The sequence below is a fragment of the Phaseolus vulgaris genome, chromosome 10, assembly GCF_051622355.1.
Source record: "Phaseolus vulgaris cultivar YP4 chromosome 10, ASM5162235v1, whole genome shotgun sequence".
Taxonomy (NCBI): Eukaryota; Viridiplantae; Streptophyta; class Magnoliopsida; order Fabales; family Fabaceae; genus Phaseolus; species Phaseolus vulgaris.
The window spans coordinates 33,820,443-33,845,483 of record NC_143507.1 but is presented as its reverse complement, the minus strand read 5'-3'; the positions used below and the strand labels follow the sequence as shown (position 1 = coordinate 33,845,483).

General features: G+C 35.2%; 1 protein-coding gene and 1 pseudogene across 5 annotated transcripts; one reads left to right on the top strand and one right to left on the bottom strand.

Moving 5' to 3' along the window:
- Positions 1-223: 223 nt before the first annotated feature.
- On the bottom strand, positions 224-14,925 carry LOC137818228 (SEC7-like guanine nucleotide exchange family protein). 5 transcript variants are annotated; one of them, XR_016516322.1, is made up of 11 exons: positions 13,411-14,925; positions 6,685-7,002; positions 6,113-6,458; positions 5,600-6,022; positions 5,217-5,506; positions 4,602-4,875; positions 3,653-4,148; positions 2,787-3,108; positions 2,300-2,681; positions 1,453-2,129; positions 224-1,170 (listed from the first exon to the last, which is right to left on the bottom strand). XR_016516322.1 is itself a non-coding variant. In XM_068621518.2 (11 exons), the coding sequence occupies exons 1-11, from the start codon at positions 14,622-14,624 to the stop codon at positions 559-561; spliced, it is 5,361 nt and encodes a 1,786-aa protein (XP_068477619.2). In that variant the 5' UTR covers positions 14,625-14,925; the 3' UTR covers positions 224-558. The 5 variants fall into 5 exon arrangements, 1 of the variants encoding a protein (XP_068477619.2); XM_068621518.2 differs by having other exon boundaries at positions 3,653-4,155; XR_016516320.1 differs by having other exon boundaries at positions 271-1,170; positions 2,300-2,693; positions 3,653-4,155.
- On the top strand, positions 8,579-9,203 carry LOC150024742 (uncharacterized; annotated as a pseudogene).
- Positions 14,926-25,041: the final 10,116 nt, after the last annotated feature.

The window sequence follows — 25,041 nt, the reverse complement described above, 5'->3', positions numbered from 1 at the left end:
GGTAAAATCAATAGTACATGTTATAGGAGTCACTCCGTAAAATTGAAAAGCTAAAAAGATTTTCTGAAGGAAACTTGTATCTTTGCAGCAGAAAAGTTGGATCCCCAACCCAGATATCTTTTCACTCACGAAGCTTAAGATTTCTCTTAAAACATTTTCAACAAAATCATTTATTAAAATAAAACAAATTCGCATGAAAGATAACTATTAATTAGGACTAAAGTTTCATAACCAGAAAATTTATTACCACATAATCTTTACAGTATATAATGCTGCGAAAGTAATTCTTTTTAAAAAATGAATAAAACGTAAAAAGTACAACATTGAGACTGATGGTAATACATATTAATTCTGACTGGAAAAGGTAGGTTCTAAAATACTAAAGTTATGAAGGTGTGGCTAAGAGAAAATCACTACTACCAACTTTTCGTACTGTTAAAGTATATTATTGACACGTAATCCAAGGCAAAGGAGAGCAGAGAAAATTATGAACAAAAAGATTTAAACAAAAAAATCGTACATCTGAAAATGCAGGGTGAACTTTACCAATATGATGAATCAACATGACTGTAGCAAAACAGGACCAACTGATAAAGTAAGCATGTCACTGAGAGCAACCTGGACTTCCTTGGAGCCATGTTCACAACGTACCAAGCTAGAAATAAGAGGGAAGAAATGAGACAGGTTCTTCTCAAAGGAAATATCTCCCAAACTACAAATAGCGTGCAGAGTAGCCACAATGAGAGGTGAACGAGAAGCCAATTCTCTACTCTTCCCGGAGCCCAAGGGAATATACCAATGTGGCTCTCGAACATGAGAAGATTCAGATTTTTGTCCAAAACCTGCAACTTCAATATAAAACTCCAAAACCTCCTGACAAAGCTGAATGAGATGAGATTCAACCTCATCCGCTTCATAGCTAGGAGGCTTGTCAACGACAAGGTTTTGTAAAAATGTAAGGCAGATCTGGTACGATTCATTCTCAAGGCGTAAGAGTGGAGGGTCTTGCATTTGGCTCATAGAACCAAACTCTTGAAGCTTTGAACGTAATATGGTATTGTTGTTAATCTGATGCGCGTGTAACGCTATAGCGTGCAAAGCATCAAACAGGACTAGCATGGCTTTTGCTGGAAGGTGAGAACGATACATGGCATAGATCTCCGTCACCGCCTGCCAATTTCAAAAAGAGTTAACATCATTTTTCAACATTACATGCATATATTTTGACTGGGACGCATAAAAGTGAACACTAATGAAGCAATTATGGGGTACTGAAAAGGAAGGACACATTTGCTCCCATCAGGTGCATAAATTAGTAAGAATTTAAATAACTTATAATAACAAATCATCTTAATCAAACAGTCCCAATCACAGCTACAGCACTTGGCTCCCTCATAATTTCCTTCTACCTGGCATTCTAAAATATTTTGGAGGAACAGAATATAAAATTACCTGAATCAATAAAAGCTGAACAGCAGCTCGGCATTTTGCATCAGTTAAGTGAGCATAAACACGACGAGTCCTCAAGTTGACTAAATTATCTGGAAAGCCAGATTCAGCAACATCTCTATCATCAGTGATTGAAGTATCCTCATGACTTCTAGTGAAGTCCTCGCTTTCCAGAAAATAAAAGTTAGGAAGTGTTGCCTTTGCTGCTTCTTTTAATGAGAAAACCACTTCTAACCACTTTTCATCAGAAAATAGCTCCCCCGCATTACTCATCAAACGAACAAAAGCCGCAATACCAATGCCTGCAAGGCTTTGATGAGGGCGATTTATAAAGTTAACCAGGAGCAACAGCACTTTTCTTAAAAGTGGATTGACAGTGTTGTAAAAGTTAACAAAAAGATCTACAACCAATTGGAGGGCCAATGTGCATGTCTCGTAAAGCCAAGCATCTGAATCATGCTCACCATCATCTGCCTCTACTTCATTTACTGGTGAACTACTCCCTGAAGGATCAATAGCATGTCGAACGTAATCGAATATTGGAAATAAGATAGACTCAAATACTCTTTCCCATAAATTTAGCGAAAAGAGATGGCCATGGTTACGTAAGGTTTCAAACAGGACATCCAAGGCACTCTTCCTAATCTCAGGTCTTGGGTCAAAGCTAAGCTCAGATAAACCTGCAGAAAATAGACAACAAATAAGTATATCTGTAATAGCTAAGCTTATTAAGGCATGAAGCAAGACGATAGCAAACGAAGCACCGATCATTTGACAATGATATGCAACATAAATTTAGTACTTTTGCCCTAATAGTTATGCCTAGATAAACTTCATATAATGTCTTCACCTGCCAATAAAGGAAACCAGAAATAGAGATGATCATCCTTGTCAGCAGCCTCTCCATTTTCATTTTTCCCCTCCTTCCTTGATTGAAGTGAAGATGGGGAAACCTTTCCAGAAAGTTCCTTATCCTTATTCCTTGATGATGAGCCAAGGTCTCCCGCTGCAAGTTTTGTGGTGCAAAACCGAAGAAAAGCAATGGCATTTAGGCTAATCTCTTTATTGAATCTACTATTGGTAAACGCAATTAGACAATTTACGCAGTCTGTGAAGGTTGTAGTCTCAGTCTCAGTGATGCATGGGAAGTAATCGCGAATAATCTTCTCAATCATTTCAAAAGCCAAGAGTACAATGTTTTTGTGGTCATCGTAAGCTGCTGTTGTGAATACCTGAAATCAGGTCTATGAGCAATAAGTACAACAGATAAAAAAAATTCAACAATCATTTGTGTTAACTGAAGCTCTCTACGGACAATAAGAGTTTATCAGATCTACCATGAACATGCTCTTCCATCCTGATTTGACATTGTTTACACGAGATAGAACCATTTGAGAGATACATCTGATAATTAATTCTCTAATTTCAACAGCTCTACTCTTTCGCATAACAATGACAAAAGGCTTCATAAATTCATTTTGAAAATTATAATTAGCCAGCTCTTCCCGCTCCAGAAATTTCATTGACAACTGACGCAAGGAATCCATTGCAAAAATGGCAATTGAAAGGTTTGCAGAACAACCAATAGTTACAAAGAAATCAGAGAGAACAAGCCAGATGCTTGACCACACAAGTCTTATGCGGTTCATATTGTAGTGCCTGTTAAATAAGAATCATGTCAAACAATATAAAAAGCAGAATATAAACATCAATCAATCATGCAAAAGATAAGAATCATATGCTTCATGCTCTGCCCAAACATTTGTTTTTCAAATGAATTACACTTTCCCACCTTGATCTTTGGGCACACTTGTAATGTCCTTCTCTTCAATAAAATTAAGCACGTTATCCCTGGGCTTACCATCTGAACCGAAACTGAGTGTTAAAAGACACAGGTGACCTCTTGACATGCAACCTCATGATATTTTATCAGAGTTGAACAGAAAATACAGTTCAATTCAACAATTTGCTCAGACTACAAATAAGTGACCACGAGAGTTGGGGATTTAATCAACCAAAAAGGAAAAACAGGTTGCCAACATGCTCAATTATAAACAACAATAAATATTGTCAAGTACTATTATTAACTATGCTTCTCTTGTAAAAGCCCAAACCAATGAACCCCATGATCCATGCGGAGAAGTAAACAGTTTAGATGTAATGTAACAAAGCATGTTTGAAGTACCAGGTGAGTAATACTTACGCAATCTCAACAATCTTTGTAAGGCTAAAAACACGTGGATCAGATGGAGACCTCAGTTCCTCCATGGAGACCTTGCACAGAGCCTTAACAAAATCTATTACGGCCTCGCTGTTCAACTTCTGACTCCGAGTGAATATGCGACTCATTTCAGAGTTTCCAACTTGTTCCAACATATTTAAATTAGAAACTAGACTGTTCACCTGTTCTGATGTGACTCCAGAACCAGTACTACCAATTCCAGTGCTATCATATGAACCCCGCATCAATGAAGCAGCTGCATACTGCATCCTCCCAAGTCCCTTCTTCTTCAAAACAGGAAGAATGGTTGACTTTGCTTGCTTTGTTTTTTCTGAATCATTCTGAGGAAATGCAAAGAATGTGGCATCTGGTGGAGCCCCCTCTCCAAGAAGATGTAAATGCTCAAACCGAGAAACGCAAGTCAAGATATGTTCCCAAGCTTCTTGTAAGTAATTTCCATCTTCATCAGCAATAACAACTATTGCCTAAAACAGATGGTAATTAGTCATATGTAATCATCAAAAACTGAACATTGAATTCAAGTACATTATCCATAACTTAAAAGATCAACAAATAATGACTATTGTATGCCTTTATACATTGTTTCCAGAATCATTTTCAAAACTCCACAAAAGATACTATGTTAATTAGGTAATTATCATATTTGCAGAACAAGATACGAAAGTCCAAATGCAGAGAGTGTAGCTTTGGAAAGGATAAAACATGCAGTTAAGGGATGTATATATATGAACTTGAAATGATAAAAGATGCTATGGGAATGTAATAACATACAAACAACGATGCATTTTGAAAGGGGGCATTACACCATGAGTATGAAGTAACATAACACAATGAGAATAGCAAATTGATAATCACTTCAGCATTCGTGTTGTTCATCAGTCAGGTGGAACATAAGTTAAAGTTTACTAACCTTAATCGCATCGACATTTTTCTGCTTAATATCTGCCGGTGAATGTAGTGAGGTAAACTTTGCTAATGACGTCACAAAAGCATCTCTATGAGTCTTCATCGACATTACTGAAGTAACATGAATCGCATGGCGGAAACCTTCAAGACACAGAGATATTACAACCTCATCGTCACTTTGATCAAGAGGAACACTGAAGGCGGCTAACATCGGTGCCCAGCACACCTCAATCATGAATCTAAGGATTACAACATCTGTTGCTGCATAATAAATTGATCTGCAAATTGCAATTAAAAGCATATCAAATCAACAAAAGAAAAATCTAGGAACTATTTTTGTTTAACCAGTCACTTACAAAAATTTCCAAACAAGTGATATAACTGTCATTAAAATATTAGAGAAAAAGAAAGAGTAAAAAAATTGGTGAAAACTTTAGCTAGATACACCTCACACTTCAAACAGACATGGATCATGTAATAAGCAGCTAAATACTACTAGATATGGTAGAATTCACAGACAGGTTAAAAACACCAGGTTCAATGTTTCGCTCAACCTGAGAAGACTTGAAAAGTAAATTTATCACTTCCAGAGAAAGAAAGAAAAAAAATACAAACATACTCAGATCTGCGAGCTTTTTCTTTGAATTGTTCTTGCATATGACGGATAAGATCGTCACTGGTCTCCATATTCTCTTCACCACGTTTGGGGATCACAATATTCAATATACTATCCAAGCCTAAAAGTCGATTAGGGTTCACAGCCTGCTTTTGTAGAGGAGCCGCATCATTTTCTTTCATTTTGATCTCATTTCTAGATATTCTGTCAAACAAGGACTTCAAGTATTCCTCAGGCAGATCTTTTCCATCATCAATGCCACGATTGTTTCTTATGAAATCATCAGGAGACATCTGCATAACTCAATAACCAAAAAGAATTAAGCCATTGTGTCTGTGATAATTATTTGTATATCAATTTACAGAACAGAAGAACTGTGAGCACACCTTATTCTTCACCATGGGATTGTGAGCATCGGTATTAAGCATTATAACAGAATAGGCAAGAACATAAGCTGTGTCAGCACTAGAAAAGGCCTTTGAATTACATTTGCAGTAACGTTCAGCAAACTTTTCCATGATCCTATCAATTTTCTGTGCCTCACCAGGCAGTCTAAATCCTTGAAGAAAGACCCTGATTGCCTCATCAAACTCCATACCTTGAAAGTTAAAGGAATCCACATAGGCATGCATTACCTTCAAGGGTAACTCTTCTCTTTCTCCCAGGTAATCACCAATCAAAGTCTTGTTCAACCCGGATGCTTCTTTAAGAAAAGCAGCTATATCCTCTGGTGAATCACCCACCTTGTTGGCATTGATGAGAAACTCAATTCCTTTCTTAGGCCTCCTATTAAAAAGTGATATACCTTCCTGTCATACACTTGCATTAGCTTCATTGGTAAAAAGCCACAGTAAAGATATACTTTGTTCATTGGTAAAAAACTTCGTTCATTTGTTTACCTGGAGTTCCAGTTTATAAGCCCGGCGTTGCTCAATATTTGAAACATCAGAAGCATCATTGGAGACTTCTGATTGAGTGTCAGATCCATCAGGAGGGTCTTCTCCATTCCCATTTACCATGGTAAAACCTCCAGATTCAGGGCTGTTATCCAATGCTTCAACTTTCTTGGCTGAACGAGGGTCCGGAATGCGCAATTGTTTGTTCATCCAGTTCCCCATTGATTTTAGAACTGCGACCAAGCTTTTCATGGCTTCAAGTTTTAGTGTTGCTTCCTGGGGTGGCAAAAGCGTGGTTGTTACACCAGGAGGAACACCTTGTGCAGTTTTAAGGAGTCCATTTACCATCCTAGGAGGCATATAACAATTACATATAAATTATACAGTGTATACTACGTGACAATGATGAAAACCTTAGCCACACCAGCATGACCAGTGAAAGGTGTATGAAAAACAATCCAACAACACTGAAATGCTATTAAACTTGATATCAATATTCTAAACATGAAATTGCAGATATTTTTAATGTAACACAAAATAACCAGAGAAAATAAATAAAATAATACATAGCACACCTCTCAAATATGTTGGATGAATTGACATCACAGTCATAGTTTATAAATATGTCGACCAATATCTGTGAATCAACACAGAGCTTTTCCAGAAATCGAAGCACTATCATCTTCTGCTGAAAATTAGGTTGAGAAACATTTTCTAGGACCCTGAGAACTATCATAGGAAAAAATACTCCAATTTCTGCTTTCAATCCAACTCTAAATCTTGACACCAGACTGATGAAAATGGAGCATGACAGCTGAAATACAATTAAAAGAGTTGAAGCACTGTTCTTCAACAAGGATAAACATAAGTACTGTTTGATGGCACCTAAAAACCTGCTCAAGCACAACCAAAATTTAATCATCAGCACTATTTTTTGTCATCCAGTAAAATTAAAAAGTAAACAAAAAACAGTTTCAAGTGGTGTATATATAGAATATATGCTACTTTTAAATAATGATGAGGGGGAAAAGGATCCATCTTAAACTAAAGAGTCAAACACAAAAAGAATATTTCAAAACACAGTAATGGTCCATACTAAAAAAGTATGATAGCAGAAGATGATGCACGTGTAATTCATAGACAGCAGGTGCATTAATACTAGTTTCTGATGAATCAGTTATGAAGACAGAAGGGGTGGGTATTCAAACGTATGTTTGGAATGACTAAAAACGTTAAACTAAATAAGGAAAAAATTATGCATGATCAAAATTATGGCAATTCAATAGTTCCTTTAATTTTACAGGCAGCTAGCTACAAATAGAGATTGCATAGGCACAAGACTTTTCTAAGAATGTTTTTTAGGACTATTTCAACTCCACAAATCTCACTTCTAAAGTAAGATTTGCACCTCACTTATATACTTTATTTTAACTATATCACTCATCAAAGTGGAATTAAACTATAACCCTTGATGTTGCAATTTAGGTTAAGGCAGCTTTCCAACAACTTTCATGGCCATGTTAGCCTGTGAAGAATTCTTAAGATGGCAGAAATACAAATACCAAGACGTACATAGCATAATTTATAGTGAATGGAAATAAAACCACGACGACAATTGTGAAACTGCAGTTGTAAATTGCAAGAAAATGTTGGGTAGAAGCAAAACCAAAATAACTAGAAGCGAGTATTTGGAGTACATATTTCAAGTGGATCATAAATGTGTACTAGAAAAATATTCTTCCTAATCTATATGTCAAATAATCCCAAATACCCAGGAAAGACTGCAAAATCTTGATTATAGAATATACTACTTGAATAAATAAGATGTGAGGAAAAATAGTGTATGCTTTTATTAATGTATATATAGGAGTACCAAAATAAGTCAAGGAACTTACCTTAAACCCTAACCTTAAAGTTGCGTACACACAAAAGAAATAATTATAAAATACAATTGCAATACATTTTAACACTACCCTCAACTTGAAGCATATAGGTCACATGCACCAAGCATGGAACATATAAACTAAATCCTAGGTCCTTCTAGAGATTTAGTTAGAATGTCCACGAGTTGTTCATCAAAATTGACAATCAAACTTCATATTTTTAGTTCTCTCATGAAACACTGGATTGGAGGCAATAAGAGTTGTCTGATTGTCACAATACAACTTTACCTGCTCATTCTCATAAAATTTGAACTCTTGAAGGAGGTTTTTAATCCACACAAGTTCACATGTAAGTAGGGCCATAGACCTATATTCAGCATTTGTGGAAGATCGAGCAGCAACACGTTTTCAAACTTTTCCAAGATATAAGATTCCCTCCAAGGAATACATAATATCTTTTGGTAGATTTCCTGTTAATGGGACAACTAACCCAATCTGCGTCACAATACCTTAAGACTTGAATAATTCTTGTCCTGGGATCCCTTTTACAAATTTGAGAATGTGAATCACCGCATCCCAATGATCAATGAAGGGTTCTACATAAATTGACTCAACTCCCACTAGAAAAGAAAGATCAAGTCTTCTTATAGTGAGAAAGATGAGTTTTCCCACCAACTTCCTATATCTCTTTGGGTTTGAGAAAAGTTCCCATCCATAGAACTCATTAAGTTTTGTCAATCAATGAAGAGTATAGAGCTTCCCATGTTCAATGGGGAAGACCCTGCAGGTTGAGTATCGAGAACGATATCTACTCCAAAGTACAAAAAAATGAAGTTATGAGAGTGAACCTTGCTCAACTATGCATGGAGGGAGGAAAGATACATTTCTTCAATTCTTTATTGAACAATTATGTCGATCTAACATGGATGGACATGAAGAAAGAGTTGTTGGACAGGTACGGTTGAATGGGAGAGAAAGTGTATTCGACCAACTTATGGCCCTTTGTCAAACAGAGACATGAAAATTTACATAAGGCAATTTGAGTACTTAATTACACAAGTAGGCTTCATGACAACTAGTACTTCTCATATTTCACTCATGGGCTCCGTGATGAAATCAGAGCACCAATTTGCAGTTTGTAGGTTGCAAATCCTCTAACAAGAGGTAAGTTGATTAATGTCACAAGGACTGTCGATGTGAAAGTGTCATGAGATAAGAAAGGGTGGCAGAGAAAGGAAGACATAAATGGAGAAGGAGGTAGCTATTCAGGTTATAGATCCAGGTCCAATATCTCGATCCAGGTCACAATTGAATTAGAAGTAGGTTAATGTTTATTTGTTCGATTTGGAAGACATTCGTATTGTTTTGGGAACGTCCCAGTTGATTACAGTGGGAGAAATGATTGTTGATTGGAACAAACAAACAATGAAAATAGAAATGCCCAAAGGGTCCGGTCCGAAGTCTTTAACAAAATATCTCAAGAAGAATCATTGGGTTTTGCCCTATATGGAATGATAGGTGAAGACGCGGAGAAGAATAATCTTAGTGTGGGGCAGCAAACATCTCTGGAAGGGATTTTATAGAACTTCATGGATGTTTGCGAAGAGCCCGAGGGAACACCTTCTATCAATGCCAAGGAACATAGACTCTTTCTCAAACCTGGACAAATTGATTAACGTCAAGACATACCGTTACCCCTACCATCAAAAGAATGAAATTAAAAGGCAGGTTTATGAGTTGTTGGAAATAAGGCACATACATTACAGCCAAAATGTTTTCTCCAACCCAATGATATTGGTGAAGAAGAAGAAAAACGAACAGAGAATGTGTGTACACTGGGCCCTTCCAAAGCAACCATTTCTGACAAATTTCCAATATCAATTATCAAGGAGCTCTCAAACAAATTACACAGTGCAAGGTATTTCTCAAAACTGGACTTAAAATCTAGATACTACCAGGTTAGAATAATGGAGGAAGATATACATAAGACAACAATTCAGACACGTGAAGATTATTATGAATATCTTGTAATGCCTTTCGGGGTCATGAATGAGGTTTTTAGAGACTTACTGAGAAAGGAAGTTTAGGTATTTTTTTATGACATTCTCATATACAATAAGGGATGGGAAGAACACTTGTAGCATTTGACTAAAGTGCTCAAAATTTTGAGACCACCAATTATATGCCAACAAAGACAAGTGCAGTTTTGGCCTAAAAAGGGTGGAGTATCTTAGACAAGTAATATCTATTCACAAAGTTCTTGTTGAACTAGCAAGAGTCAATGTTGTGGAGTGGCCCATAACAAAAAATGTAAAGGGAGTTTGTGGGTTCCTCAGCATTACTGGATATTACAAGAAATTCATTAAGAAATATAGTAAAATTGCAAGGTCACTCGTTGAATTAACCAAAAAGGATGGTTTGGGTGGAGTGATGAGGCTCTTAAAGAATTAAAAAGAAACATCACCACAGCACCAGTATTATGCTTTCCAGACTTTGAAAAAGAGTTTGAGTTTGAGTTTGAGTTTGAGTTCTAATTGGGGAAATTTTAACGCAAGATAGAAAGCTTGTGGCATATTACAACAAAGCCTTGAGCCCCACAAACGTATTTAGCATACAAAAGGGAATTAATGGTTGTTGCTTTGGCTATTTAGCATTGGAGTTCATATTTAATAGGGAGGAAATTCAAGGTTTACTCATATCAGAAGAGTCTTAAGCAGTTGATGCAACAGAGAATCACAACTGAAAGCCGGCAGAATTGGGTGGCAAAGCTTCTAAGTTCCAATTTTGAGATAGTGTACAAGCTAGACGAAGAGAATAAAGGTGTGAACGCTTTGTTAAGAACTATCAAGGAACCAGAATTAAAGATATGATATATGCCCCTATTTGACTTGACTGCCAAGAGTTGATGGCAAATGTTCATGAAATTGGAAGAAAGAGGTAGAGGAGCTGCAAAAAGGAAATAATGATAAGGCCTACACCGGGTTCACATATAAGCATGATTTGGCGTTTTGTTATACTAGAGAAGATAGGTTATTGCCAAGAAATCCCATTGCATTACAATGTTTCTAAAAGAGTTTCATGCCTCTTATAAGAAGAGAGAGTTATCACAAAGTTTCATTTAATAAATGCTAACAGACGAAGTTTACACTTGATAGATGATCTGTCAAGTAGTTTTCTTAAGGATATCATCTAATGAAGATCGTCAAACGCACCTTTAAGTGTGACAAACACTGTAAAAAATTCTTTTTGAAAAAACTTGTTTTTAGCAAGACTCTCCTTCTTAAGTTAGATGAAGGTTAATAACATGCAATTTAAGAATATAAGCAACGAAAAAGATTTACCCAAGTTATTTTTATACTGATTTGTCTCTAAACAACAGACTAAATCCAGTTCTCGATCAATTGATCAAATTTCACTAAGCAGACTAATGCTACGAAAATACAAACGAATATTATTTGGACATCAACCACTTCTGACTAAAACAACCCAAGTATTTTTTGAACACGCAACCACTCCTAGTTAAAAAATCAAGTAATGATTTCATTTAAGGAAGTTTTTCAAAATGGAAGGGACCATTTTTTGGATGATTACAACATACCACCTCATACAGATGGACAGACGAAGTGACTAACTATTTATGGTGTTTCATTAAAGGCCAACCCAAGGAATGGGTTAAATGGGCAGAATTTTGGTTCAACACCACATTTCATAAGTCTACAAGTGCCACACCACTTGAAGTTGTGTATGGGCGTCAACCTCCTAAGATAGTACAAGTTATAGAAGGGGAAATAAGAGTCGAAGCTATTCAAAGAGAACTCATGGATAGAGATGAAGCTTTTGGGCAATTGAAGAAGCACCTATTGAGGGCACAAGATTAAATGAGGGTGCAAGCCAATAAACATCGTACAAAGAGGAGTTTGAGGTTGGTGATTTAGTTTTCCTTAAACTCAAACAAAACCGTCAACATTTTGTGATGAATATAACAAGCCCCAAGCTAAGTGCAAGGTATTACGGCCCTTTTAAGATTCTAGAGAAGATTGGAGAAGTTGCCTATCATTTGAAATTGCCACCTTCTTCAAGGATACAATCCATGTTCCAAGTTTCCTTGCTTAAGAAGGCAGTGGGTGACAATAAGGCAAAAGATGAAATACCTACAAGGCTAGAAGATGAAAATGAGGAAATCATTTTGAGCCTAATTCAGCATTGGCTTCAAGAAGCATTATGAAGAGGGGGGAATGAGTTAACCAATGGTTGGTTCATTAGAAGAGAAAGACAGCAAAGGAGGCTACTTGGGAAGATGAGATTTCTTTAAGAAGTCAATTTTCAAGATTGAGTCTTAACGACAAGATAGTTATTCAAGAGGAGCGTATTGATGGTACCCAAAGAGTTAATGGGCTTAGCGAGCCTCTAGCCCATAAATTGAGCCACAAGTCAAGATGGGGAATTGTGAATGAGAAAGAAGACTAGGGATACTGATGTGGCATGACTAGGGAGAGCGGTTAGTAAAGGAGAGAGAGTGAGAAAGAGAGAATATTTTCCATTACTAGTATCAGGTGTGGGGAGTGAAGGGGGTATTCTGTTTTGCTGCATGTTGGTTTGCTCTAGAAGAGCCTAGCTCTAGGTAGTAGGATTGTTCATCCTTCTGTATTTATTTTTCACGCAATCAAAAAGAATCTCAGAGTTATTATTATCTTCCATTTCCTTCTATTTCTTTTGCTTAATTTGTGGCGTGGATTTACTCCCATCATGATTGAGAAACTCTAAGAGTGAATAATTGTGGGAATTCTTCTTTAATCCTAATAATATGGGAATGAAGCAAAACATTGAACAATCATTTGCAACATGGAAAAGGACCTTAATCATTGTAGTTTGCATTGAGTTCCAGATAATAAGTTCTAAAGGAGGGGGAAGATGCGGGAGGAGCAAGATATCAACAGCAACAAAGAGCACACTGCCCATACACGTATCAATGATGTATCCAAACCTATGAAGCACAAATGCTTTATGATAATGATTTACATTTTTTTATTTTGGCAATGTCCAAGAAATATGATTTTAATTTGGGCTAAAATCTCTATCTAGTGTATCTAGCTCTTCCTTCTTAAAATATATTTTGTTCATGTCAAAATTCTAAAAAGACTTTCGTCCCATGTAGCACTTTGTTCTAACATTTGTGTCACAATATTTCTAAATCCTTAACTGTATAACGTACAAGCAAGAAAGTAATGGTTGTGACTTCAGTTCACTCCTAGACAGAACATCAAGACAATGCAATATTCACTACTATATTCAACACAGAAAATTCACCGTCCTGCAACTACCAGAAAAAATAAAATAATACACATCTTCTCCCTGACTGGCCACAAAATGCCAAACTCCAAACTAGTCCTAAAAATGAACTTCAGTAAAATGCAATACCTTTCACTAGTCCTGAACACGGCCCCAGCATTCTCCAGCAAAATCTTCAGCAACTCCAGAGCAACGATCTTCCCCTTCATCAACTGCGGGTCCCCTACCACCTCCTTCGGAGGCGTCTTCATGGACAACTTACAAAGCGCCCTAAACACCAAAAAAGCATCTCTCCTCAACTTGTTTCCAATCTGAACCTCCAAATCATCGTCTCTCTCCACCACTTCCCCATCCACAAGCTCCCCCTTCCGTCCCTCTAACGCCGTCTTATACATACTAATCTCCCAATACTTAGCATCCAACATGTCTTTATCAGTAGAATCCAACAAATCAGTAGGGTTCGTAGTCTCCACCGTGGTGGTCTCAAACGCACCGTCGTGCCCACCTAACAAATTAACCTTCCCACTCGGCGTCGTAGGGTTCAAAACGCCGTCAATGTCCTGCATTATCTTCGTTATAAAGCCCTGCACAAACTGCGTCATTGAATTGTCTCCATCGGATTTCTCCACAGGCTCCATCAATTCCGCCACTACAATCGGCTGAATCGGCACAGTGGAGGAATCCGCCTCCATGCGGCGGAACACGATCACCAGCATTTGGATCAGCGACGCCTTCGCCGTCGTCTGATTCACCACATTCTTACTCACGAGATATATATCGTAGCATGTCCGCACAATGAGAAGCAAGGAATCACCGTGGATGCGGAGCGAAATTGACGTCACTGCGGAGAGCAAGGTCTTGAGGAGCAGCAACTCCATCGCCTCGTCGCCGAAATCGTGGCATTTGCAGACCGATGCTATGAGGTTGGACAGGAGCTTCGCCTCCGGCGCCGCAGCCGCAGAGTCCGGGTCCGGGTCCACCTCGCCGCGGAGGAAGCCATGCGCAATGAGCTTCTGAATGGCATCGACGGCAGGATCAGCGATCTTGAGGACGCCGGAGCCGGCAGCATTGATGAAAGGCGCGAGGATAGACTCGGACTCTGCCAAGGAGAACTCCAATGGACCGCCGTCATGGAGCGGGCCAGGGACGGCGGCCTCCGCTTCGGTGTCGGAGGGAGATCCCGGCGTCGGAAAGTGCTGGTGCTGGTGGCCGAACCTCTCGATGACGGATTTGCACTCATGAGCGAGTTTGGCGTGCTTCCGCCACGACGCATTCTTGATTATCTTCTCAAGCGCGGGGACCACGACCAGACTCAGACGGGAATCGGCTTCCGGAGAAGCCATTCCCGAGCTCGGAGCGATTGCGACTCGGCGACGCCGCGGAGGTTGAGATCTTCGACGGGAATCGAATGCGGCGCGTCTACACTACGATATGGGTGCCATGAGCTGCGAGAGCGAGTTGACTCACTGAGTTTTCGCCGAATCGAGAAGGTAAAAAAGAAATAGTTAGTGAAGAAAGTTGAGCGATCTGAATCTCAGGGAAAGACAAAGTTACTTGATGTTTGAGTTTCTGAGATCGCTTTTTTGGGTTTGCCACTTCCTCACTCTCTACTTGATTTGACAAAAAAGCCCCTTCCTTAATTGTGACGTTACACGATTATTGGATGCAATGAAATGGATAACGTAGGGGTAGTTCTGGATTTTCCACTATCTCAGATCGCCGGAGAAGTTGAAAAGCGTTTAGTTATTATTCTTCTTCTCTTCCTTTTAATAAGGATAATATTTTATATTAAAATTCTTTTGTCATTAATTACTTTATATTTACATTTAAAAATATGTAATAATACATAATTACGTTAAATATTATATCACAATTTTGAAAAAACTGAAAGAATTGAATTTGATCCCCGCCACACTGTTACAAAAAGTCTGTGCAACATTTTGATACTTGAGAATTGATAATAAAACAAAGATTAGTGAGATGTAATAATTTTGTGGGGATAGAGAAGGATGTTTCATAAAAAATTTGTAGGTTAATTATCGTAGTAAAATTTTAAAAATTATCAAAATTAATAAATCAAGTTAAGTTTACCTAATTTTATTATAAATAATGTGTTTTAGTTTATTTAAACTGATGAAATGGTGATAATGTGGTATAATTTCATACTATTTTAGTATTAAATTTAATTATAACTTTTAATTAATATTTAAATTGTGATAAAATAACACGATTTAATTATTTTAATAATTTTTGAAAATTTCATCTATTTTAATAATTAATTTATAAATTTTTTCTAATTTGATAAAAAAAATCTTTAAAATGAGAGTAAAGATGGATTTTTTTTCCTATTTGTGATTAGTCAAAAAATTATAATTGCATTAAAAGATGAGGGTTTTGTTTTGTGGGTGTTTCTATAACTTCTTTTTCATAATTATTTCCATGGCACTCCGAGATCAATAAAAAAATGTTGAAGGAGTCTTAGCTTGCATGAAATAATAGTCAATCTAGAAAACTATTTGTTTATGTGGCATGTGGTTCATGGGAAGTGGACCTTATAGAAGGTTTGACTTTTAACCAAACTTAATTCATACTTTTATCAAAAAGAAATTCAACAAATATTACTTATAAGCTATAACACAGATAAACTGATTCAACATTAATACGATATATCCTATAACACAGATAAACTGATTCAACATTAATACGGATACGGATATATGTATAAGATACAACATAAATACGGATATAGAGATATGTATAATTTGACCATCAATGTGACTAATGTATAACTTAATGGTGTTCTAAACCCTGCGCACACGTCAAAACGTTGCTGCGTGGGAAACTAAAAGCTTCTGTGCTGTGATTGCAACCTTTTAATACGGGGAAGACGGGAGCGAAGCGGTTACGGTGGAAGCCCAGTGAGGAAAATCGAAGTGGGTACTTGGTGACGGCGACGATTAGGGTTTTTACGGCGGCGGTTAGGGTTTTTAGGGTTTTTTTACATAGAAGATTAGGTTCTTTTCCCACTGCTTGGATCTGCACTTTCCGCTCTTTCTTCCATTCTCGCACGCCAACTCCTTCATATTTGTTGGGTGGTCCAAGAGGGAGAGGGTTCTAGATTGGCGTGGCTCTGGTTCGTCAGAATTGGGTTTTTGGTTTGCTTTCAAAGCCAAATTGCCTCACTTCATCAGTGGAATAGCTGGAGGTGCGGCGCGGAGTTCTTGGCGGCAACTTATTAGCCTTCTAAAATGACGGAGGGTTCTGCGGGTTTTCTCATACCATGGGCTTGTTTGATGGATCGGGAAGTATGTCCTGATAAAAAAATATATTCTATATCCGGTCAAAGGAAGACTTTTGCTCAGGCTTTGGGAAATACATGTGACATTCCTTTGTCCCAGCTACCTACTCCTTGTATTAAGGGTGACATGATTGCTGTCCGGATTGATGAGGCAGATTACTTGGCTGGTCTTGAGGATTGCAAAACCCATCTCCATGGTCGGCTTATTCTATCTAAGGGGGATAAACCTCTTACACACCTGGATTTAACTAAAAAGTTGCAGCCGGTGTGGAAAGCTCTTGGACCATGGAAAGCAATTCCTCTTGGAAAAGGTTTCTATGAGTTTGAGTTCGCTTCTATAGAAGACATGCGATGGGCCCTCGGGATGGGTTCGCTGAAGTTATCTCCTGGTTTATTGAGATTGTTTGCCTGGACAAAAGACTTTGTCCCAGCTACCATGAAGAGTACCAAAGTTCAGACATGGGTTAGAATCTACCATTTGCCTTTGGAGTATTGGAAACCAAAGACAATATATTTCATCGTTAGAGGCCTTGGTACTCCTTTGTCTTTGGATGAGCATACTATGAGAAAGAATAGGGGTATGTTTGCTAGAGTGTTGGTGGATATTGATCTACTGTCCCTTCTCTCCGATCAACTTTTGGTTGAACGTCCAGACTTTGCTTTTGTAGCTGGTGTGGAATATGAATGGCTTCCTCCATTTTGCTCTCATTGTAAGATGATTGGGCACGAGCTTGCTCAGTGTCGGGCGATCCATGACCAGGGTCGCGTTCTTGGGCCGCAACATAAACCTTCTCAGAAGGCATCTTCTGATGAACGGGACCAAGGGAGGACCGTGATTCCTAAACAACGTAAACAATATAGGAAAAAAGATCCGGAGACAAAACTCGTGGAAGGCCTCATTGATAAGTTGAAAGTTGACGAAACAGGTGGAGGGGAGGATGATTTTGTAGATATGCCTCCTCTTGAGGATGCTTCGGATCATGATAGGTCCTCACCCAAGCAGGGGTTGTCCACTCCCACTTTGGATTCACTTGTTGTTATGCAAGCTAAGGACTCAGAGACAAATTCAACAACTTTTATTGATGATCATCATGTGGAGGTATCTGTTCCTGTGATTGTATCATCTCCGTTGCGTACTACCTCTCCTCGGAGGGTTAAATCACATGCGGATACTAATGCACTAGTTCCTAATGTGGAGGTCTCTGCTATTGTGACTGTACCATCTCAGTCGCCTCATACCTCCCCTCGGAAGGCTAAATATCTTGGGGATGTTAAAGCAATATCGTTGGTCCTTCAAAATCACTTTTCTTCTCTTGATGGTTTGGAAACTACAGATGTGGGAGGTGATTCTCATATTGGAGCGTCACCTATTCCGCCTACCATTGTTGGAATTAATTCTGATCATATTGAAAATCAGGTTGTTTCAAAATTCTGGGCTGACTCTAATGACTTGGAGGAGGATGACAGTGATAATGGGGAGGAAAAAGTTTGCACTAAAAGAAAACCAGGGAGACCACCTAAGGGGACTGGTAAATCCAGGAAAACTGCTAAGGCAGTTCTCTCTACAACGTCGCAATGAAGGTCTCTTCATTTTTTTGGAATGTCAGAGGATTGGGAAACCACAAAACTGTGGAGATGTTGCTTAGTTTACTTAACCTACATAAACCTCTCCTGGTTTTTCTTGCTGAACCCATGATGCCGTACACTAATGCTTTCGACGTCCTTTTCAAATCTGTTAATATGCATTTGGTGGCTACGTCTCCTATTGTTAATAAAGTTGCTAAGCTTTGGTGTTTGTCGGTTCCTAATCTTGTCCAAAATTTCTTGGTTAATGATCAATTTATCTCTGTAACTTGTCGTCTGCAGGATAAAAGTTTTAGCTTTGCAGGTGTTTATGGTGCTAACACATACTTGTCTAGACGATTTTTATGGAGGGATCTTAGTTTCTTCACAGGGCCTTGGTGTATTCTGGGAGATTTTAATGTTGTGCTCTCGGCGAATGACTGTAAAGGGGGGGTGGCTCCTAATCAGGTTTCTTGTAATGAATTCCTGGACTGGATTAATACTAATGATCTTTCTTGTATGCCTTTTACTGGATCTTGTTATACTTGGTGTAACGGAAGGAGAGGGTTGCATAGAATTCACAGAAGACTGGATAGGGCTTTATGTAATGGAGTGTGTCTGGATGAATGGGAATCTTGTACTTATCAGGTTCTTGTTAAAAATTGTTCTGATCATTCCCCTATTCTTGCTAGTCTTGCTAGTAATTCTTTGCGGAAGGTTAGCAATTTTCGTTTCTTTTCGATGTGGCTTCAGGACACTTCGTGTCTAAAGCTTATTCATGATTCTTGGGCTAATCAGGTTGTTGGTTGTCCTATGTTTATCTTGCAACATAAGTTAAAAAGGTTGAAACTTGAGCTCCGAGACTGGAATAAAAATTCTTTTGGTAATGTTCATAATGGAGTTCTTCTTAAGCAGGGCATCCTTCTTGGGATTCAAAAAAGCTTAGAGGCTGCTAGTTTGTCTGATAGTGATGGAATTCTCTGTCAAGAAAAGATTGCTAAGGAGGAGCTTGATCATGCTCTTCACTGTCAATATTTGTTTTGGAAAGAAAGGGCTAGGATGTTATGGTTCAAGGATGGAGATCGAAATACTGCTTTTTTCCATGCGGTGGTCAAAAGGAGAAATAATTCTAGTGGGATTCATCGTCTACGGATTGATAATGAGGTTACGGAGGATCCTAAAATCATTGAGGATCATATTTTGGACTTTTATAAAAATCTTTATGCTGAGTCTATTTCTAATGTTCTGGATACTGATAATATGGAAGATTTTATTGGTACTTATATTCCTGAGATGGTTTCCTTTGAGGAGAATATGATGTTGATTAAATGTCCAGATTTTTCTGAAATTAAAAATGCTGTTTTTAATCTTAACGGTAATAGTGCTCCTGGTCCTGATGGTTTTGGTGGTGCAGCAAGAAGGATTCTATATCCGTAACTTTCTTGATACACCTTATCACCTTCAAGACCAGGAGCACTATTACTTTGGATTTTGATATCAAGAAGGTCATTTTCATACTTCATTTAAGCTTTCGGATGGGCATATCCGAAAGTGAATTATGAGTTCTGAATTTTCATATCCATAATGGTGTGTTGTAAATGGTGTTGAAGATCGAGATGCAGAACTCATTTATGTTTACTTACGGATCTTGATATCCAAAAGTCATTTATGTTGTCTAGATAAGTTTCTGGATGGCGACATATTAGTTTCGGATTTGTATATCCAAAACTTTGTAATTTAACTTATAGATATGAATATCTGAAAGATAAAAAATTTTAAATTATTAAAGACAAAACGTACATTCCGCATAAATGTGTTGAGTGTGAATTTAAATTGATATGGTGCAGAAAGAATCAACCGAATTTCTTATATATGACCCCATAGCAAGTCCTAAACCCTAAACAAATATGCATAAGGAAAATTCTTCCTGCAACTCATTATAACACGTAAAATGATAATTTTGTTTTTCCTTTTTATTTTTTTACACCTTTCTTTTTTCTTTTTTTTTTAGATTCTAAGATTCTGAATTCAAAAATGTGAAATACGTATTCCAAATTTTAAAGTTTGAAATGTATTTTTAATCCATAAAATATATTATGAACTATAGAATTTATCCTAAATAAATATATTTTAAATTTTAAAATTTAAAATACAACTTTGCATTCCAAAATTTAGAGATCGTAAAGTCTATACACAATTCATAAATAAAAAAAGTCCTACATCTTTTATTTAAGGATAATTTTGGAATTGAAAAATTTATGAAATTATTAGAAGAAACACCCTACGGATAAATAGGTTTTTTCTTCCTAGAGCCCATAATTTCTTGGAGCATAATGTTCCAAATGACATTACTTTTTCTAAAAATATTTTAGAACAAACTTTCTAGAATTTACAAAATATGATTTTCAGAACTAGATTACTGTAATTAATAAAATCATTTTGGAATGAATTTTCTGAAATAGAATTTTTAGAACAAGCTTCCCAATATATATGAAATGCATTGTAGAACAAGTCTTTTAAAACTAAATTTTTAGAACAAGGTTTCCCGAATGTATATAATATCTTCTAAAACGAATTTTTCAAAATGAGCTTTTTAAAACAAACTTTCAAAAATAAGTTTTTTCTTCTTCTTCATAATGTGTTCTCTCTCTATCTATTCTTCTTCCTTAATATGGAGTGCAGTTAGTAAGGATGGGATGAAGGAAGCAAAATCCGCATAAATGTCCAGCCTCTGTTGGGTTCTAGCCCAGCATCTTCTGGATCAAACTCCTCAGCCCAACTCTGGGCTACTCATCACACTAAAGGGACTTTCTTCCTGCACCCTTATATATTTCTTCCTGCACCCCCTACATTCTTTAAAATACCGAAATTATCTTTTAACAGTTTTATGTGATTCTGGAATAGGGATTCCGTAAAAAAAAGTATTTTCAGAATAAGGGTTTTGTAAGAAAAAGTGTTTTCAGAATAAGGGTTCCGAAAGTAAAGAGCGTTTCTAGAATAGGATATCTGAAAGACAAAAAAGTTATTATGGAATATCCTTTCCATAATACATTTTTTTATTTCCAGATTGGTAGAATTAATAAAATGTGTTTCGGAAAATATGTTCTGGAGATTTTTCAGAAAAAAAAATCCAAAAATCATTTTTCAAAGGGGTAAAACAATCTTCTTCAAAAATGATGGGTGCAGGAAGAAATTAGGAAGAAATTTGTTAGGGTGCAGAAAGAAATTTGTTAGGGTGGAGAAAGAAACAACACACTAAAATCCTCAGTAAGATTCTAAGGCTGTTATGTATCCAAAAGATTTAGATGCAATTTTTTTTTTCTTCAGAAACATACACTCTGGGGTTTTATAATTATGGTTTTAATCCATTTTTTAACAGTAAAATTTTGTAAGTTTTTAAAATGAAAATAAATCGAGTTTCTACAATTGTTTGGTGTTAAATTACAAATACATCAATAAGTTGACAAAAGTTAACCACTCAATCTCAAACATACTTTTTTTTAATATATTCTTATTTATTAGCTAAAATTTATTAGAATCAGAGAGTTTTGTGAGACAGAATTATCATTTAATGAGTATAATTTGTAATTTTAAATAGGTCTCAATTGATAAAAAATATTGATAAACATACACTTTATAATATTTTGCTTGCACTTCTTGTAATAAGTTTACTACTTGATGGATATGTTAGTTTCTCTAATATATTTCATTTATTAATTTAAAAAAAAATACAAAACAAGTCATTTAAATAAAATAAAGTATACTTCTTAATAATATACAAAGTTAACAACTTCTACTATCTAATTTGTAATGAGTTTTGTAGTACGATACAATCATTTTAAAAAATAAAATAAATATTTTATAATTTATTTGATTCTAGATGTTAATTAATGTTTTTTTTCCGATCTTAAATTTATTAAAATAATATTGTTATGATCAATTATCATATTTAAAGTATTGTTTGTTTTGAAATTCAGAGTTTTGTTATGATTTTATTTTTAAAAGACGAATGGAAGGATTAAGGAGAAAATTGTATTTAAATTGTTTTTTTGTCTCAACTTCTAAGCAATGTAAGACGATTGAACTTATCAAACTAAATCTCACAATCGGGGTTTAAGGAAAATGAAGATTTGTTTTTTCATCAACTTTGTCATTTTCTATAATCATTTTCTAGCCTGCTTATTTTTAATTAAAAATTAAAATAAAAAATAATTTAAGAGACTAAAATTTATTATAATGTATTATTTGAAGAATGTAAATATATAATAATATTATAACTTAAATCATTAACACCTATAAATTAAGATTTAATTATTAATTATAATAGAATAATTTAATATGTAAAGATAATATTATTTTAATTTTTTCAATTAAAGATATTAAAGTTATTAATTAAAAATTTGTAAATTATTTGTATGATTAAATGTAATTATAAAAATTATACATGTAAAAAATTTGAAAAAACAAAATTAAAAAAAAAAACATTTAAAAAAAAGGTTGGAAGAGAGGACCAAGATTTTCAATCCACTTTAAATATTTGGTGTGTGAACAAAGTATTTAAATATTTTCATTAAATAATGTTTCAATTAGTGATTTCTATTTCTTCTTCTGATTACCCAGAAATTATTGTAATTGAATAATTTAATATTTTTAGTAAAAAATATAAAATTTATTTAAATTAACTGAATACAAATTCTAGAATATAAATTATTTATCCAAAATCTTGCTTATCTTATATTGAATTCAATTATTTATCCAAAATCATTATTTGTTACTTTAAATTACCTTATTCAACGACAATTCAAAAATTATCCAAAGGTCAATATTTTAAACTAATTCATCTCTTGATTCCGTTTTTACTAGTTATTGTTACAGTATATTAGCATTGCAATGACAATAAATCAACATACAAATAATAATTTATCACTTGCATACCCAAACATGCTATATTTTAATTTAATTATCTTCAGTTTACGTAACCTTATCGTCATACGTAAAAGGATTGTTTTTACAAATACGACAGTTACCATAATTAATAATTTGGCAATTTCAATTCAATATCAATATACACAATTTATTATAAGAAAAAATATTGCATATCTATTAGTGATAATAATACTAATTATTTTTACCTAAAATTAGCAATAAAAAAAACTAAGGTTTAGTAGGTGCTATCACTAAAACACACGAACACATTTTTTTATTAACCATTGGATAGTATATTATTATTAAATCAAAATTAGTTAATGAAAAAAAACTGAAAAAAATATATAATTAGTTTTTTATGTAAATCAGAATTGCACACCAAATATGAGTTAAACTATCTTTTAATGTGATGATTTTTTTTTTAATTTCGTATTACTATTTTAAATTTGATTTATTTTTTTAATAAATTAATATAATCTATTTCGTCAAATTAGTAATAATAACGTTACAATAGAATATATTGTCTCAATTTTGATTGATTATGTGTCTCACACGTAATTATTAAAAAATGGTAAAATAAAAAATAGTAAGATAAAATGATTTTTTTTATAATGATAAATAAAAGCTTCTTTAACCATAAAAAATATTTATTAAATGTAATTGGTAGTGAAAATTTGATGAGTTTTTTTTGGTTTGGTGTCAGAAAAAAAAAAGTTGAAATAAATGAACAGTTTTTAGTAACAGTTGATAACAGTGTTGACCGCGCCGTCCGGTGTGAATAGGAGATTTCTGTGACAACTGTGCAATCATCAATGAATGTAAGGATAATTCAATACTCACTCTACCTATTTCATTTCAACTAAAACTTTTGGGATTCAATTCAATTAAAAAATACAATAATTCAATTTACTTTCACTTCAATATTCATTATTGAGTTTCAAAATTTTATATTCTACTTCTTTTGATAACTGTAAGATATAAACTAATAACATTTAATTACTCCTAATTTTCAATTATATTCATTTATTTTTCTATATATATGTGTGTTTTTTTTAAATATAACATATACCATCATATATTTAGTTGTTTTTCGTGATTTCTTTTTGAATTTGTAATCTCATTTGCTATCACACTAATCCCATACTAGAGAACTTAATCAATCTAAGTAAGTTGATATAAATAAATTATAATTACATAAAATATTTTACAATAAAATCAATTTTTTATATATCTATAATTATTAATATCTCAAAAAAAGTTGTCAAAAATTATCAAAATTCACACATATTATTAACCTCTATAAGATTTAAGAAAAATTCACCATCTTCTCTCTTACTTTCGTAAAAAATATATAAAGAATTATAAAAAAAAATCAAATGAATTATTGTGTTTTTTTTTAAATCATATAATAAAATTTACTAAAGATTAACACTAGATTTAGACTAATGTTCACTAAAAAAAAAAAATCACTTTTAGCGACCACCAAATTCGGTCGCTAACAGTACAATAATATGTCGCTAAACGTATCTGCGACCGAAACAGTCACCAAATAAATATGGAAGCGAAAATCCTAGTCGCAAAGCCTTTAGCGACCGAATTATAAAGTAGTCGCTAATTTACAACCGATATTTCAGTGGCGAAATCGGTCGCAGAATATTTAGTCACCAAAATTTAGAAACCAAATTAGCAACCGAAATTGCGGTGGCTAAACTGGTCGTAGAAAATTTGGTCACCAAAATTCATAAACCAAATTAGCAACCAAAAACGTTTATAAAATATTGGTGGCTAAATCGGTGGCTGAAATAGAGGTGATAGCGACCACCATTTTCGGTCGCTAATGTATTAAATTAATTAATTAAAAAAACTTTTAGTGGCTAATTCGGTGGCTAAATGGAGACCGCTTTAGCGACTAATTTGATTTTGGTGGCTAAATATTTTTCTTAATTACAGCGACCGATTCTTTTTCGGTCACT

What these genes read in the sequence shown, in the direction of transcription:
- LOC137818228 (XM_068621518.2), bottom strand. Translation starts at nt 14,624, where the DNA reads ATGGCTTCTCCGGAAGCCGATTCCCGTCTGAGTCTGGTCGTGGTCCCC. An exon ending in CTGGTTTCCTTTATTGGCAG is followed by an intron (nt 2,130 to 2,299) that starts GTGAAGACATTA and finishes TATTTTCTGCAG; the next exon opens with GTTTATCTGAGCTTAGCTTT. An exon ending in TTCAGCTTTTATTGATTCAG is followed by an intron (nt 1,171 to 1,452) that starts GTAATTTTATAT and finishes TGAAATTGGCAG; the next exon opens with GCGGTGACGGAGATCTATGC.